The sequence below is a fragment of the Bubalus kerabau genome, chromosome 3 (genome assembly GCF_029407905.1).
Source record: "Bubalus kerabau isolate K-KA32 ecotype Philippines breed swamp buffalo chromosome 3, PCC_UOA_SB_1v2, whole genome shotgun sequence".
Classification (NCBI taxonomy): Eukaryota; Metazoa; Chordata; class Mammalia; order Artiodactyla; family Bovidae; genus Bubalus; species Bubalus kerabau.
In genome coordinates this window covers 148,829,469-148,847,062 of record NC_073626.1, presented here as the reverse complement: position 1 = coordinate 148,847,062, position 17,594 = coordinate 148,829,469, and the positions used below count along the sequence as shown (strand labels likewise).

Sequence of the window (17,594 nt, the reverse complement as noted above, 5' to 3'; positions counted from 1 at the left end):
GGAGTGTCAGCAGCTGTCTTGAGTCATGAGTTGACCTTGAGGATGGAAGGTCTGAAGGGAGGGAAGTGCTCTGAAAGTAGATCTCATGACTGTGGAACCACTGTTTCAACACCAGGCAGCCTACTTCTGTGCTTCTTATGTAACAGAGGAATCAACCTCAATCTTGTTCAGGATAGATTTACTAATATATAACCTAACTGATACAATAAAGGGATAGAGATCAGTATCAAGCCAAGGGCTGGGAATACATACGAAATGAGATGCACAGCATCAGCATGCTGTCTGATACGCTGTCGGTATTTGGAGAATTCGTGGAGCATCTGCACAAGGTTGGTGGTGATGTCAATGTGATCCCTCTCAGTCCAGGTCTCTACAGCCACCAGGACAACCCTGGTATTAAGCTGCTCCTTGTAAATCTGAGGGTAGACAACAGGACAGGTGCAGGAGGAAAACACTGGGTCAAACATGCACAATCAGTGATTCAGAGTCAGCGGAAGGACAAGAGGGGAGGTGAGAGGAGAACATGAGGTCAGAATTAGCTCATCAGAGAGAATCTTCTTTTTCTTTCTCTTTTTCAAGAGCAAAAAAAAAAAAAAGAAAGAAAGAACAGTCACAAAGTTCAGCCTCTCGTACAAAGTTACTTCAATCCCCAATCAGCACTTTTAGTAGCCAGCATCTCTCTAGGGCATCACAGTCCTAAAGTATGGATGTAAATTCAAATCAGGGTTCAGCAAAATCACCCTTCTAAACCTCAGGGAATAACAGGTTGGAGTCTGATATACTCGCTCTGAGTCCGTGTGATATGATCAGTTATTCCTGCAGGATTGGAGCAGATCCCTAAATCCTTGGACAAGCATTAACACCATGGTTGGCTTGTCCTTGGAATCCTTGTTATATGAAAAGTAAAATAACACCAAAAGAAAAACACCAATTTGAGGCCAAAAAGAGGGAAGAGCAAACTTATATTACCCATGTCCCTCTGACTACAGGGTGACATCACTCACAATATTTAAACTGTAACTTTCTGCTCTTTCTCTCCTTTTGGCCCAGTAGCTAAAGAATTCACTCATGTAAGCAATTTTGATGAATGTTTTGTCCTATTTTCAAGCTAATTAAGAAAACAACGGATGACTTTAGAACACACTGAAGAAAGGAAACATCATCATGTCTAAATTAACCTGACGCTATAATGATTTTACAACAAGGAGTGAGTTAAATGTAATGTCTTTGAAAAAATAGTTGGTCGACTTCAGAACCTTGTATGATAATTCAAAATAAAAATGATACATTACAAGATGTGATTCTATTCAATCATGGTGAAATGACAAACACTAAGATTCCACCAAGTAAATAGCTAGGGCTTTGGATAAGTGAGGTTTAATAGTCTCTTTTTCACATCCACTTATACTTATCCTCTGAGAAGACTGACAAGGGCTGAAATTAAAGAAAATTAATAAACCCAGTGATAACTGGCTTTCAGAATTTCAATCTTAACTCTATATGACATTCTCTTACCCTCTACCCATATTATTCTGTTCAACCGTTCCTGTGCTAAGTTGCTTCAGTTGTGTCCAACTCTTTGCAACCCTATGGACTGTAGCCCACCAGGCTTCTCTGTCCATGGAATTCTCCAGAAAAGAATACTGGAGTGGGTTGCCGTTTCCTACTAAGGGGATATTCCTGACCCAGAGATTGAACCTGGGTCTCCTGCAGCTTCTGCACTGCAGGTGGATTCTTTACTGCCGAGCCACCAGGAAAGCCCAACTGTGCCTACTAGGTATTATATGAGTGTTTAGATGATTACAAGCTTTTGGACTGTTTAAATTTAAGGCAAAAAAGAAGGCAGTTCTTTGGAAAAAATTAGTATCATTTAGATATTAAGCAATTTATAATGTTTTTCCCAGTTAAGAGGGAATATACAATAAATATTGGATATATATATATATATTTAGCTTGCAAAACAGAACTTTACATTAGAATACACAAAATGTTATGCTGTTTATTTATGACTATTCAAATTGAATTATTTATTGGAACAGAATGAATAATATTCACACTTAAGGATTTCCTATCAGAATGAGAAGAGGAAAACAATGTCAGTATGAATGATTTAGGGATTAGAAGCCTTTTTTAAGGAGATATATATTTTACTTTTAAATTAGCTCTATTTGGGAACTGCACTTAACTTTGTCATCTAGAAATACAGTCTGCAGCATTCTCATAGGAACACTAAGAAAATAAACTTGGGTTCTTTTTAAAAAAAATTTTGTACTGCCTATATTCACCAAACATAATCCACCTCAATCTATTAGTTTTTCTGCCATATATTTAAGATGATAAGCTCAGCTGATTATTATTAACAAAGCCTCACTTGCCAAGTTTAATTTACACTTTGTTCTGTAGCTAATTTTCTCTATGTTTTTTCCTCCATAGACTCTGGTGAAAATAATATCCAGATATCACCCAGAAGCAACATCAATGCAACTTTGGGATCCCAAGAATAACTAACTCAACAATCCCCTGAAACTCAGATAACACTGTTCTTTGTGATTCAGACCAGTCTATAATTTCTTAGCCAGATGAGCTTAAGGATAGTGTTTTTACTTTTGTCCCAGAAACAACTAAAGCAACAAGTAAATAATGGAGACATAAACCATTCCATCTTGGAAAAACAGGTTGAAGAAAACCAGGATACTTACAGAATCCACAAGGTTGACCACAGACTTTGCAAAGTTGTTCGCATGTGCGAGAGAAGAACGGCACTTCTTGTACTGGGGTCGGCAGGAGGGGGTACGGCGGGGGGAGGGGAGACAAAGACCAGTCACTGTCAAACCATAATTTAATGACAAATTTTTTAAATTCCATAAAAACAGAAATCTGACAGCAAGAGTAGAAATGGGAATTAAAAATACCGAATTCAGTTTGTGCTGTGTTTGGACATGGCAGTGTTCTTATTTTATTTCTCTGTTAAGCAGGAAAAGTATAACTGTTTAAAATACCCATGATGAAACCAACACAACATTGTAAAGCAGTTATCCTCCAATTTTAAAAATTAATTAATTAATTTATTTTTAAAAATACCCATGATGCTCTGGGTAATGGGGAGGGCCAAGTGATTCTGTGTGAGAAACTTCACACTTGAGCAGTAAGCTGTTAATCACTCTCAATGTCTAACAAATGCAATCATTTTTGTTACTTGACTTTACCAGTTTATAAAGAGTATAGACCAAGAAATTTAATCCCTACAGGACACCCTTCTCACTTGAATTCAAGCTCATACAAAGATCAAGAAGATTTCTTAGGCAACACTTTAGATTCGGTCCACACTATGGACTGCATCTGTCATACATTTTAGTGTATCCTTGCAGAAGAGTCCCTCCTCCAAACGAAACCTTTTGCTTTTGACAGCTCAGGAGTCAAAGAAGAGACAAAAAGTATAAATGAAATGTGCCAACAGTATGGTTGTTTATGGTTATTTATGACCATTTAAGGAAATAAAGTAAATTAATAGAACAATTACAAAACATCTGAAGGACTACAGTGTTAGTAAGGAGTTCTTAGCTTAATATGGCTTTGAGAGGACATTTACCACAGGGGGATCATGCCTTCTGTTGAGGAAAAAGAAAAACATCTTCAAAACTACCAAATAAGGTATGTACCATATCTTTAAAATTTGACTTCAATTATAATTATTAAAAAATGCACTTTTCATAATATTCTTTTTTCTCCTTTGTCCATTTTTATACTATAAATTTGTCAGAACCCCTTTATTTCATTTTCTTTAACCCTGTTACTATGTTTTTGAAATGAAGAGTATGTCTTAATGCTTATATATCTGATATAAAATTTTTATAATACTGAGCATACTGACACCCCATGACAAATGTGCAATAAATTAGTATTGCGTTATTAGGAGCATCATTTATTTATGCCTATTTATAATATTTGCTATGGTGTGAATATTTGTGTGCTTCACAAATTTATGCTGAAATTCCAAACTCAAAAATGATGGTATTAGGTGGGACCTTTGACCAGTACTTAAGTTATGAGGATGAGGTCTTCATGAATGGGATTAGTGCCTTATAAAAAAAGTATCTAAAGAGATCCCTAGTCCCTTCCACCATGTGAGGACACAGTGAGATATTTTAACAGGTGTTTTTAAACTTAGCACAAAGAAGTTGCTGTAAAGAGCTCAGCATTTTAAGTTGCCTAGCAAATTCAGTTCAGTTCAGTTCAGTCACTCAGTCGTGTCCGACTCGTTGCGACCCCATGAATCGCAGCACACCAGGCCTCCCTGTCCATCACCAACTCCCAGAGTTCATTCAGACTCACGTCCATCGAGTCAGTGATGCCATCCAGCCATCCCATCCTCTGTTGTCCCCTTCTCCTCTTGCCCTCAATCCCTCCCAGCATCAGAGTCTTTTCCAATGACTCAATTCTTCGCATGAGGTGGCCAAAGTACTGGAGTTTCAGCTTCAGCATCATTCCTTCCAAAGAAATCCCAGGGCTGATCTCCTTCAGAATGGACTGGTTGGATCTCCTTGCAGTCCAAGGGACTCTCAAGAGTCTTCTCCAACACCACAGTTCAAAAGCATCAATTCTTTGGCACTCAGCCTTCTTCACAGTCCAACTCTCACATCCATACATGACCACAGGAAAAACCATAGCCTTGACTAGACGAACCTTTGTTGGCAAAGTAATGTCTCTGCTTTTGAATATGCTATCTAGGTTGGTCATAACTTTCCTTCCAAGGAGTAAGAGTCTTTTAATTTCATGGCTGCAGTCACCATCTGCAGTGATTTTGGAGCCCAAAAAAATAAAGTCTGCCACTGTTTCCACTGTTTAACCCATCTATTTCCCATGAAGTGATGGGACCGGATGCCATGATCTTCCTTTTCTGAATGTTGAGCTTTAAGCCAACTTTTTCACTCTCCACTTTCACCTTCATCAAGAGGCTTTTTAGTTCCTCTTCACTTTCTGCCATAAGGGTGGTGTCATCTGCATATCTGAGGTTATTGATATTTCTTCCTAGCAAATTACACAAGCTGAAAAATTTCAAAAATATCTTTAAAAGTAAAAGCAAAAGTCTCAACATTAAGTCTCTTGTGGGTGACGAAATATTTGGAAACTGGATAGAGGTAATGGATGTAAAACTAAATGCCACTGAATTGCACACTTAAAAAAAGTCCTGACATTAAGAAGCACTTATGACAAAAAGAAAGCGAAAAAAATATTAGTTGACATCTATTCTAGGGCACTGGTGTTGCACACTTATTCAAATGAATTTGTTTTGCTTCCAAACATTAATTTGTCCTTTTGGGATATGTCCTTTTACAGTATAATGAACATGGAAAGTATGACTTGCAAGTTAAAAAATGAGAACTTCAAAAGTCTATCAGAATGTGATGTTTTTATTTATTTCATATTTGTAACTTCCACCTCTTTCTTTTTAGAAAGATCACTCTGCCTGCGATGAGGGGAGTGATTTAGAGAGGGTCAAGAATGGAAGAGAGATCTGTTGGGAAAATATTATAATAGTCCAGGTTAAAAAATAGTGAAGATAGGACACCTGTATAGCATGTGGAAGATAAGGAAAGAGAGTAAAAGATGACTTCAAGGTTTTGAACTAGAATAGCTGGGGTGGAGGTGGGGGTGTGCTATTTAAAATGATGAGAAAGACTAGGAGAAAAGCAGTTTAGGACTAAGGAACTAAGAGTTCTGATTTATAAATGCTATATGTGAGCTGTCTACTCAATATTGAAGTAGGCAGTCAGATATATTAATAGAACTCTGGAACTCAGCAGGTTAGAGTATAAAATTGAGAGTGAGGAATTTAAGTCCTGATATAATTTAAAAACTTAGGACTGGAAGTGGTCACTTGAGGGAAAGTTATAGAAAGAAAAGAGAGCCCAAACCAAGCTATGGGGCATTCTCAAAATTCTAAAGGCCAAACATGAAAGACTAAGAAGAAATGGCCAGGAGACACCTATTGTGTCATAGAAGCAGAAAGATGAAGACAATATTTCAAACAGGAAAGAATAACCAACTGTATCCAATGCTGCTGAGAAGACAAGTATGACAAAGAAAAAGAGTGACCACTAGGTTTATTCACTTGAAATTCCATATAATTGAGTACCTAGGATTTACTAGGATCTATGATTAGTGTTTCTCCTACAACAAATATTGGCCCTCATCAGTGAGGTAAGTTTTATTATCCCCATTTATAAATGTGGAAAGTGAGGCTCAGAGAGGATAAATAATTTTCCAAGATCAAACAGCTGGAATTCAATGCTTACTCTGGGTTGACGTAGCTGGTTTTCTCCAGCCAAGAATACTGGAGTGGGGGACTTCCCTGGCAGTACAGTGGTTAAGATTCCTGGCTTTCACTATGGGGGCATGAGTTTGATCCCTGGTTGGGGAATCAAGCTCCCACATGCCACACCCTGTGGCCAAAACAAAAAAATACTGAAGTGCCCTCCTCCAGGGGATCTTCCTGACCCAGAGATCGAACCCACATCTCTGTGTCTCCTGCATTGGCAGGTGGGTTCTTTACCACTAGTGCCACCTGGGAAGCCCTGTAAAATACAGAGGCTTTTAAATAAGGAAAACCACACGAGGCTTAAACTGAAATATATGAGTTATCGTTACATATTTTCACCTATTGACTTATACATAAAGATACAGTAACGATGTAGAAAAACATTTGTTTTTCATGCACTTTAAAATATTTCAATTAGTTTTCTAATAGAAAAAGGTGTTTAATATTTATATTAATATTTAGCTTAAGCAGCTCAAAGAAATGTTTGCAGACCCCTATCAAGGCTATAATTGGCTCACAAATTAGACTCCGCCAGCCTGCTGCTAAAATGGTTTACACAAAATTGAGAAATTTTTTTTCTAATTGAAAGCTACTGATAATATATGATGCTTGTTCCAAATAAGATATCTGCATTTTTTCAGGAAGGCAATATTAGGTTACTCTGAATTAAAGAGGTATGCTTGAAAGTAAAGGTAGGCAAAATATTTCTATTTCCTGCATGAATGAGAATTAATTATACACACAAAGAAAAATATGTAATCTCCATTTATGAACGAATTTATTTTCACATTTTCCGATCACTGAGAATAATTTACATTTAAAGTGTCAAATTTGCTTCTCCTTTCTGAACAAGCACAATCCTTAAGATATTGATTTTTAAATAAAACAATGCTATTTTCAGCAACATGGATGGCCCTAGAGAACATCTTACTGAGTGAAATAAGTCAGAGATAGACAAACATAATACCACTCATGTAGAATCTTTTAAAAAATGTACAAATGAACCTATTTACAAAACAGACAGAGTTATATATGTAGAAAGCAAGCTTATGGTTATTTAGTGTTAGTCGTTAAGTCATGTCCAATTCTTTGTGACCTCACGGACTGTAGCCCTCCAGGATCCTCTGTCCCTGGGGTTTCTCAGACAAGAATACTGGAGTGGGTAACCATTCCTCTACCCAGGAGCTCTTCCCGACCCAGGGATCGAACCTTGGGTCTCCTGAATTGCAGGCAGATTCTTTACCAACTGAGCCACCAGGGAAGCCCCAAACTTATGGTTACCAGGAAGGAAAGGCGGGTAGGGATAAATTGGAAGATTGGGATTGACATACACACACTACTATGTGTAAAATAGATAACTGATAAAGACCTACAATATAGCACAAGGAACTCTACTCAAGACTCTATAATGGTCTGTATAGGAAAAGAATCTAAAAATGAGTGGATATCTTGTATGTATGATTCACTTTGTGGTACACCTGAAACTAACACAATGTTGTAAATCATCTATATTCCAATAAAAATTATTTAAAAGATATTTGCTTTTTGAAAAAAAAATTAAAATTAGAGCTTGATTTTCAACCTGAGGGTCATAGTTATGAAAATAAATGTGTTGCCTCATGTAGCACAAAGATTGTAAGATGAGCACTCTCAGAGGGAAGACATTCTAAAACCCAATAGTAAACATCCAGATATTAAAAAATAGATGTCAGACTTTCCTGGTGGTCTAGTGCTTAAGATTCCATGCTTCTACTGCAGGGCATACAGGTTCAGTCCCTAGATAGGGAGGTTCCCACCTGTTGTGCAATGCAGCCAAAAACATTTTTTTTAAATAGATGACAATTATTCTAGTTTAGTTTTACTTTAACACACAAATTTAAGAACCTGATCCATATTCTGATTTATCCCTTATTAAGTATTCAAAGTCAAAAACTATCTTCACCTCATATAAAGCACATCTTAAAAAAAAAACTTTTCTCAACACTCATTTCATGAATTTCTGTGTGGATATTAACAAACTGTGGAAAATTCTTAAACAGATAGGAATAGCAGGCCACTTTACCTATCTTCTGTGAAACCTATATGCAGGTCAAGAAGCAACAGTTAGAACCAGACATGAACAACAGACTGGTTCAAAACTGGGAAAGGAGTACATCAAGGGTGTACATTGTCACCCTGCTCATTTAACTTATATGCAGAGTACATCATGAGAAACGCCGAGCTGAATGAATTACAAGCTGGAATCAAGACTGCCGGGAGAAATATCAACAACCTCATATATGCAGATGATGCCACCTTAATAGCAGAAAGTGAAGAGGAACTAAAGAGCCTCTTGATAAAGGTAAAAGAGGAGAGTGAAAAAGCTGGCTTAAAACTCAACATTCAAAAAATTAAGATCATGGCAACCAGTCCCATCACTTCATGGCAAACAGATGTGGAAAAAGTGGAAACAGTGACAAATTTTATTTTCTTCAGCTCCAAAATCACTACAGATGATGACTGCAGCCATGAAATTAAAAGAAGCTTGCTCCTTGAAAGAAAAGCTATGACAAACCTAGACAGCATATTAAAAAGCTGAGACATCACTTTGCTGACAAGGGTCTGTGTAGTCAAAGTGAAAGTGAAAGTTGCTCAGTCGTGTCCAACTCTTTGCAACCCCATGGACTATATAGTCCATGGAATTCTCCAGGCCAGAATACTGGAGTAGGTGCCTTTCCCTTCGCCAGGGGATCTTCCCAACCCAGGGATCGAACCCAGGTCTCCCACATTGCAGGCGATTCTTTACCAGCTGAGCCACAAGCAAAGCCCAAGAATACTAGAATTGGTAGCCTATCCCTTTTCCAGCAGATCTTCCCATCCCAAGAATAGAACTGGGGTTTCCTGCACTGCAGGCAAATTCTTCACCAACTGAGCTATCAGGGTTTTTCCAGTAGTCATGTGTGGATGTGAGAGCTGGACTATAAAGAAGGCTGAGCGCTGAAGCTTTCAAGTTGTGGTGCTGGAGAAGACTTTGGAGAGTCCCTTGGATGGCAAGGAGATCAAACCACTCAATCCTAAAGGAAATCAACCCTGAATATTCATTGGAAGGACTGATGCTGAAGCTGAAGTACCAATACTTTGGCCTCCTGATACGGAAAGCAGACTCATTGGAAAAGACCCTGATGCTGGGAAAGATTGAGGGCAGGAGAAGAAAGGGGTGACAGAAGATGAGACGGCTGGATGGCATCACCGACTCAAAGGACATGAGTGAGTGAGTGAAGTCGCTCACTTTTGTCCGACTCTTTGCGACCCCATGGACTGTAACCTACCAGGCTCCTCTGTTCATGGGGTTTTCCAGGCAAGAATACTGGAGTGGGTTGCCGTGAGTTTAAGCAAACTCTGGGAGATAGTAAAGGACACAGAAGCCTAGTGTGCTGCAATCCATGAGGTTGCAAAGAGTTGGACACCACTTAACGACTGAACAACACAACTCTCAAAAGAAAAAAAATTCTTATAAAATGACCCACTTATTTGGGACTATTATGAGCTAGAATCTAAGTTGGTCTAAGAAAAGGAATCTGTTTAGTTCTATTGAACCGAAGCAGCATTTATTTAACTAGTAGAAATCTAATAAGAACCTACTATACAGCACTACCGCTGCTGTTAGGTTGTCCAGTCATGTACAGCTCTTGGCAACTCCATGGACTGTAGCCTGCCAGATCCCTCTGTCCATGGGATTTCCCAGACATAAATACTGGAATGGGTTGACATTTCCTTCTCGAGAGGATCTTCCTGATCCAAGGATGAAACCTGCCTCTCCTGCTTGTCAGACATCTCCTGTTCGGCAGGCAAATTCTTTACTACTGAGCCAGCTGGGAAGCACACTGTATAGCATAAGGAACTATACTTAATATCTTGTAATAACGTGCAATGGAAGAGAATCTGTATAACTAAATCACTTTGCCATACGCCTGAAACACTGTAAATCAACTATTCAGTTCAGTTCAGTTCCGTCGCTCAGTCGTGTCCGACTCTTTGCGACCCCATGAACTGCCAGGCCTCCATGTCCATCACCAACTCCCAGAGTTTACCCAAACTCATGTCCATTGAGTCGGTGATGCCATCTAACCATCTCATCTGTCGTCCCCCTCTCCTCCTGCCTTCAATCTTTCCCAACATCAGGGTCTTTTCAAATGAGTCAGCTCTTCACATCAGGTGGCCAAAGTATTGCAGTTTCAGCTTCAACATTAGTCCTTCCAATGAATACCCACTATACTTCAATTTAAAAAAACAGTAGAAATCTTCTTAAGTAATATATTTCTACTTTAGGCCTTATTATCATTCAATAATAAAGGCTTTCTTTTTTTTCCATTTCATAACATGTATTCCCTCCAAACTTATCAGAATGAATTATAGTTCTTTTTTCTGGTTTCAAAGACAGATGTATTCATGCCTAATTCTCACTCACTTTAATAATAACAATAAAACAAATTACTAAGATTTACCATTAAAAGACTGGTAACCTAAATAAGGTAACTTTATCACAGAATATAAATAATATTAGAAATATTCTATCTACAAAACAATATTTTAAAGGTGGGCACTATTTTATTATTCATAAATAAAGACAAGATTATTACAAGGCTTCCCATTTTAAAAGATATAAAAATAAATTCAAAGTATATAATTTTCTAAATTAATCAAGCTTCCTATTTGTACAGTTTCTGAAATCTGCTCTTTGATTGATGGCTTCATGAATCTTCCTAACAGAGTCGTGGAACAAGAGATTGGAATCACAAGTCATGGGTTGGAGAATTTGTCTATCAATTACCAGTTATATGTGAATGCACTTTGTGAATTTAAAGGTAATGTCTATGTCTTAATTTGGAGAAGGAAATGGCAACCCACTCCAGTGTTCTTGCCTGGAGAATCCCATGGACAGAGAAGCCTGGTAGGCTGCAGTCCATGGGGTCTCACAGAGTCAGACACGACTGAAGCGACTTGGCAGCATATCTTATTAATTATTATTTTCACTACTGTAAATATTGTACACTGGATGTTGGGGAAAGTTTCAGTTCAGTTCAGTCACTCAGTCATGTCCAACTCTTTGCAACCCCATGAATCGCAGCACGCCAGGCCTCCCTGTCCATCACCAACTCCCAGAGTTCACCCAGACTCACGTCCATGGAATCGGTGATGCCATCCAGCCATCTCATCCTCTGTCGTCCCCTTCTCCTCCTGCCCCCAATCCCTCCCCGCATCAAGAGTCTTTTCCAATGAGTCAACTCTTCGCATGAGGTGGCCAAAGTACTGGAGTTTCAGCGTTAGCATCATTCCTTCCAAAGAAATTTTGAAAGTTTAGGCTTCTAAAATAGCCTAGAATTTTATTCTAAAATAATTTTACCACATGCCTAAAGATTGAGAAGTAGTTCCAATCAACAAAAATAATTCAGATAAAAAAATTATCTTGGCATTTCAAGGAAATTATCTTCGCATTTCAAGGAAATTAATGTCCTTCAGAAAGTCATATTTTAGCCTTTGTTATCTAAAATGGCTATCCACACTTTTGGTTTTCCTTTCTATCACAAAAGATCTGTCCTAAATTGTATTTAATTCTGCTTCCTCCTAAGATTCAAGCAATGTACTTAAAAGCTACTGGTTCATAACATAAGTCTGCATATCATACTAAGAGAGATGCTCCTGAATAGCTTCATATTCAGCATAATCGAGCCAGTACTTGGTAATTAATGGAAAACATCAGTTAAAGCAGAGACCCCAAAAAAGTTTAGATATAAATTAAATCAACATTTTTTAAAACATATAGTTTTAACGGCTGTTCTGCTGATTAGAATTTCACATGATAGTCCCTTGGACAGCAAGGAGATCAAAACAGTCAAATCCTAAAGGAAATCAATCCTGAATATTCATTGGAAGGACTGATGCTGAAGCTGAAGCTCCAATACTTTGGTCACCTGATGCGAAGAGCTGACTCATTAGAAAAGACCCTGATGCTGCGAAAGATTGAAGGCAGGAGGAGAAGGGGACAACAGAGGTCGAGCTGGTTGGATGGCATCACCGACTCAATGGACATGAGTTTGAGCAAGCTCAGGAGTTGGTGATGGGCAGGGAAGCCTGGAGTGCTGCAGTTCATGGGGTTACAAAGAGTCGGACACAACAGCAATAGGTTATATTATATATACATTATATAAAATCTAACCTAATAGGTTATTAACCTAACTTTGATTTCCTTAAAGAAAAACAAGGACTTAAAGCTATTTCCAAACAATATGAATTTTTGTTGCAATTTTTTACAAGTTTTTCATCTATACCTGACTTGTAGGTGTGTCTTAACAGTCCCATCTTTATAAAGTCTCTCCAAAAATGTTACTTAGCTTTCATAAAGCAAATTATTCTTTGCCTTAGTTTATACAGCTTAAAAAACTGAATTATGTAATTATAACAAAAATTACAAGTGCCCTAAACAGTTTGAAAAATGGGGCAGTAGGGTACTGGAGCCAGCTGCCACCAATTCACAAGAGCTACCTGAACACATCTTTCCCAGATCCTCATTTAATGACATCACTTTGGTAGCTTGAAATCAGCCATGGAGGAGTATTTACACCATGCTGCTGCTGCTGCTGCTAAGTCGCTTCAGTCGTGTCCGACTCTGTGCGACCCCATAGACGGCAGCCCACCAGGCTCCCCCGTCCCTGGGATTCTCCAGGCAAGAACACTGGAGTGGGTTGCCATTTCCTCCTCCAATGCATGAAAGTGAAAAGTGAAAGTGAAGTCACTCAGTCATGTCCAACTTGTAGCGACCTCATGGACAGCAGCCCACCAGGCTCCTCTGTCCATGGGATTTTCCAGGCAAGAGTACTGGAGTAGGGTGCCATTGCCTTCTCTGTATTTACACCATGGATATCAGCAAACATTTTTTAACATTTTTTATTGGAGTATAGTTGATTTACAAAGCTGCATCATTTTCAGGTGTACACCAAAGTGAATCAGTTATACATACACATATATGCACTTTTTTCCCATATATGCCATTATAGAGTATTGAGTAGAGTTCCCTGTGCTATACAATAGATCCTTATTAGTTAACCTATTTTATATACATATAGTAGTGTCAGCAAACATTTTATTATTTTTTATAATATAAATTTATCTATTTTAATTGGAGGCTAATTACTTTACAATATTTTAAATCAAAGCTTTTTTTTTTTTCAGAGAACCAAGTGTTAAGCATTTACCAGCACATCACAAGTATTGGGTATAAAGTGGTCCTGCAGTATCCAAGGGTGGTTGGTTCTACGAGCCCCTAAAGATGCCAGCTGCTGTCTATGGGGTCGCACAGAGTCAGACATGACTGAAGCGACTTAGCAGCAGCAGCAGCAGCAGCAGCAGCAAAGATGCCAAATCCTGATGCTCAAGGACTTTATATAAAATTGTGCAGTACACTACAATAGATTCAGTCAGCCATCTGTATCTGTGGATTCAACTGTACTAGCAAACAGCCTACTGACCAAGACCCTTCAGAATGCTCTGGGCTTCAGCCAAGATATTTTATAAGGAAAGTGGTTCAGCAGAATACAGTTAAGAAAATTCCTACTATCCTCAAGAAGGGCCAATGGAGGATAATAATTATTCTTCACATGTCTTTTAAGTATTTCACTTTGACAGAAGTTAAGAGATTATCGTTGTTTCCTTAAGTAAACTGTTCAGTCTAAAACCCATTGATTCTGTATTCTTACCGTTTTGTGATCATTAACAATCATTAGTTCCAAATATTTCATTTCTTCAAACACACCACGGGATGGCTATAGAAAATAAAAATATGTGATCAGAATGATGGTTAAAGAAAATATCTCTAATGCTGACTGTTAAATGGAAGACTGACTTAGAATTTCAGAAGAACTCTTTGCTGCTCACTTTATGAACATCCTCAAAGAAACCTGGTCAGGGAAATGGAAGGAAAAAGTGACTATAAAGTGTGGGTAAACACACAATTGGGCTTCCCTGGTGGCTCAGTGGTAAAGAATCTGCCTGCCAATGCAGGAGACATGCGTTTGATCCCTGGTCCAGGAACCTTTGGAGAAGGAAATGGCACTCTAGTATTCTTGCCTGAAGAACCCATATAGTCTGTAGGGTCACAAAGAGCCAGACACGACTTAGCAACTGAACAAAAAAGACAAAACATACAATCGGGCTTCTGCAGTAGCTTAGTGATAAAATATCTGCCTGCAATGCAGGAGACTTGCAGAAGACATGGGTTTGATCCCTGGGTGAGGAAGATCCCCTGGAAGAAGAACTGGACACCCACTCCAATATTCCTGCCTGAAAAGCCCCACAGACAGAGGAGCCTGTTGGGCTATATAGTCCATGGGGTTGCAAAGAGTTGGACATGACTGAGCAACTAAACAACAACAAATGTACAATTGTTCAGAAAAGAACTGTATTTAATTATCATTAGGTATTCATCCAGATAGAGAGCAGCTCATGTGGTTTTCATACAATTTTTACATGTAAAAATATTCTAGAGAAAAATGCATAATTACTAATATGTTAAAATAAATAAATCTCAATAAGAACAGCATAGTACATCTGGAATAGGTACCAGTGTAGTCATATAGAAACCTGAATTCAGGGGAATGAAATTCTCATAATTTCACTGTACTAATTCCTAACCACACAACTTCTCAAAGGAACAAATGTTGACAATTATCATGTTCTAAAGTTTGATTACTAGATAATCCTTTAAAGAGCAAGGGCTAAGTATTTTAGCTGTCATTTGGACCATCATTTGTTTTTCATAGTTAGCAGAGCACATGGTCATTGATCAGTTTATATTTGACAAGACTGGACTGCAGTCAAACGTCAACAGTCTATATAAAATTTATTATTACCAACTGCAATTTCAAGAGTAAGCAAAAAAAGATCTTTAAGTTAAAAAAATTGTATCCATAATCACCACAATACAAAGACAAGATCATAAAAGAGAGGGTGATTTGACTTATCACTAAGTTTTTGATGGCTGGTGGTCTAATTTTCCATAAAAATTACATTTAGCAAAACATTAACTTAAATGTGCAATTTTGGGGAATTCCCTGGCAGTCCAATGGTTAGGACTCCACATTCTATTGCAGGGGCATGGGTTCAATCCCTGGTCAGCAAGCTAAAATCCCACAGACTGTGTGACACAGACAAAAAAATAAAAAGTGCAATTTTCAGTATAATTACTCATTAAGTTATCAAGTAAATTACCATGTAATCCATATGCTGTGGAATTAATTTTTGGTTACATAGCATTCACCATGTAATTACTAAACAGTCCCCATCATTACAGCTTTCTAACTTATTATGAAATAGACTAAGAACATAATTTCAATTCCAAAGCCCCTATACATTTATCAATACATAGGAGCTCTATGAAAGTTGTTGATTATATAATCACAGGCTTCTTATTCAGTAACTCAGTGCCACACTCACATTTACTGCTCTCTTCCGTCTCCTTTTCAACCACTGTAATTCAGATAGAAAGGGCCACTGGTCACTGCTTTCCATACCTGTGCAAAAGAGAAAGAATACCAAAATTTATGTTTGACTGCATTTCAATGGGAGAATGTTTTAAAAATATCATGTGAGGGAATAGCAGCATTGATAGCATTTGTCTTCTCAAAATGAAAATAAACTAAGGTGGAAAAAGCACGCCAATTATTAAACAGTTCACATTTTCATGGTCACAAATGTAATCCAAAAGCATCATTTTCTTCCAAACCTCATGAAAAATATAATGAGCTATTCAAGACTCCTGGGAATATGCATATTTGATCTACAAGCACCTGACCCTAGATACCTGAAAATTTAGAATTCTACTATACTTAATTCACTTTATTTTTAAAATGCTTTCCTTTTCTTAAAGGGTTTTTATTATTTGGCTTCACCAAATCTTCAGTCTCCATTGTGGCATGTCAGGGATCTAGTTCCCTGACCAGGGATCAAACTCAGGTACCCTGCACTGGGATCGTGGAGTCTTAGCCACAGAACTACCAGGGAAGTCCCCTTAATTTATTTTAGAATTAAAAAGAATGCATGGCATAACCTTTTGCACAAATTACTAAGAACTTTTGGTACTGATACACAGAAATAACATTGCATATCCCAATAATCCAAAAGTGGCTTTTGCCAAATCATCATGCTTAAGATGCCTCAGAACCAGACCATAAGTGAGAGAGTACCAGCTGGTCAAAGAGCAGTAAACTTCCATGAAAATCTAAGGATGAACCTCCCTGTAAATAACTGTTAAATATGGCCACACTCTACAGTTTCTAACACAGCTTTACATCTGAGTTTCATATTTCAGTCTTTCCATTGGAAATGACTCTTCATGCTTCATTACATGAAAGCCACATGAACTGCCCACCAACACTGCTCACTCCAGATCTCAAACCAATTCCACTTTCCAACAACCCTGCGTATCTACCAAGTTTCAAGTCAAAGCTTCTAGTACATAAAACAGAATGGCTACTTTAATGAAAACTTACTGAGATTCTTCATTTGCTTAGAATATTGTCCTGCCAAGATTTTCTGGATTATATGTGGTCGACCTGTGCTTTTCTGAAACAAAAACAATTAGTCAATTAAAAGGCAAGATATGATTACATCTGTATGGAACAGTGCTAGCTAGCACTTTCTCTAATATCCTCCCTAAAATGGGAATATTTATATGCTAATGGTTTAGTTACCAAAAATGAAAAGTATATGTCTTGTTAAAAGTTGAACTTCAAATAAAATAGAGCATCATCCAATTGCCCCAGTTTAGATAAAAAGCATAGTTTCATTAGTACTCTTAAACCTTAACTTTCTTCAAACCCATGCATAAGAAATTCACAAGAAAGAAACACAAATGGGGAATGACTGCACAATGTAACATGAATACTTTAACACTTCTTCAAAATGCAAGTAAAAAGATATGCCAACTTTTGCCAGCAGGTTGGCAAAGGTTTAAAACTTATGACAACCATAGTCAATTACAGTTGCAAGGCAAAAATCACTCTTACACACTGCTGGTAGCACAGGTCAGAGAGACATTTAATAAGTCTATCAACAATCTTGAAAATATCCATATCCTTTGCCCAAGATATTACACTTTTATTAAAGTCTTATTTCCATCACTATAAGCTTCCATTACTGAGTACAAAGGATGTGCTACTAATTTATCAATTTAATGCTCACAAGCACTCCATATGGTGCATATTTCATTGCCACTTAACAAAAATATTGAGGTTCAGAGGAT

At 37.8% G+C, this 17,594-nt stretch overlaps 1 protein-coding gene across 1 annotated transcript in view; it reads right to left on the bottom strand.

The window, feature by feature from the left end:
* The window catches only part of ADAM23 (ADAM metallopeptidase domain 23), a 186,329-nt gene that overhangs the window by 45,111 nt on the left and 123,624 nt on the right, over positions 1-17,594 (bottom strand). The window contains exons 7-11 of the mRNA XM_055573264.1: positions 16,843-16,915; positions 15,788-15,864; positions 14,053-14,118; positions 2,700-2,771; positions 253-416 (exon numbers count right to left, since the gene is read on the bottom strand). Of these exons, the coding sequence (XP_055429239.1) occupies positions 253-416; positions 2,700-2,771; positions 14,053-14,118; positions 15,788-15,864; positions 16,843-16,915 (452 nt within the window). The remainder of the gene's footprint in view (positions 1-252; positions 417-2,699; positions 2,772-14,052; positions 14,119-15,787; positions 15,865-16,842; positions 16,916-17,594) is intronic.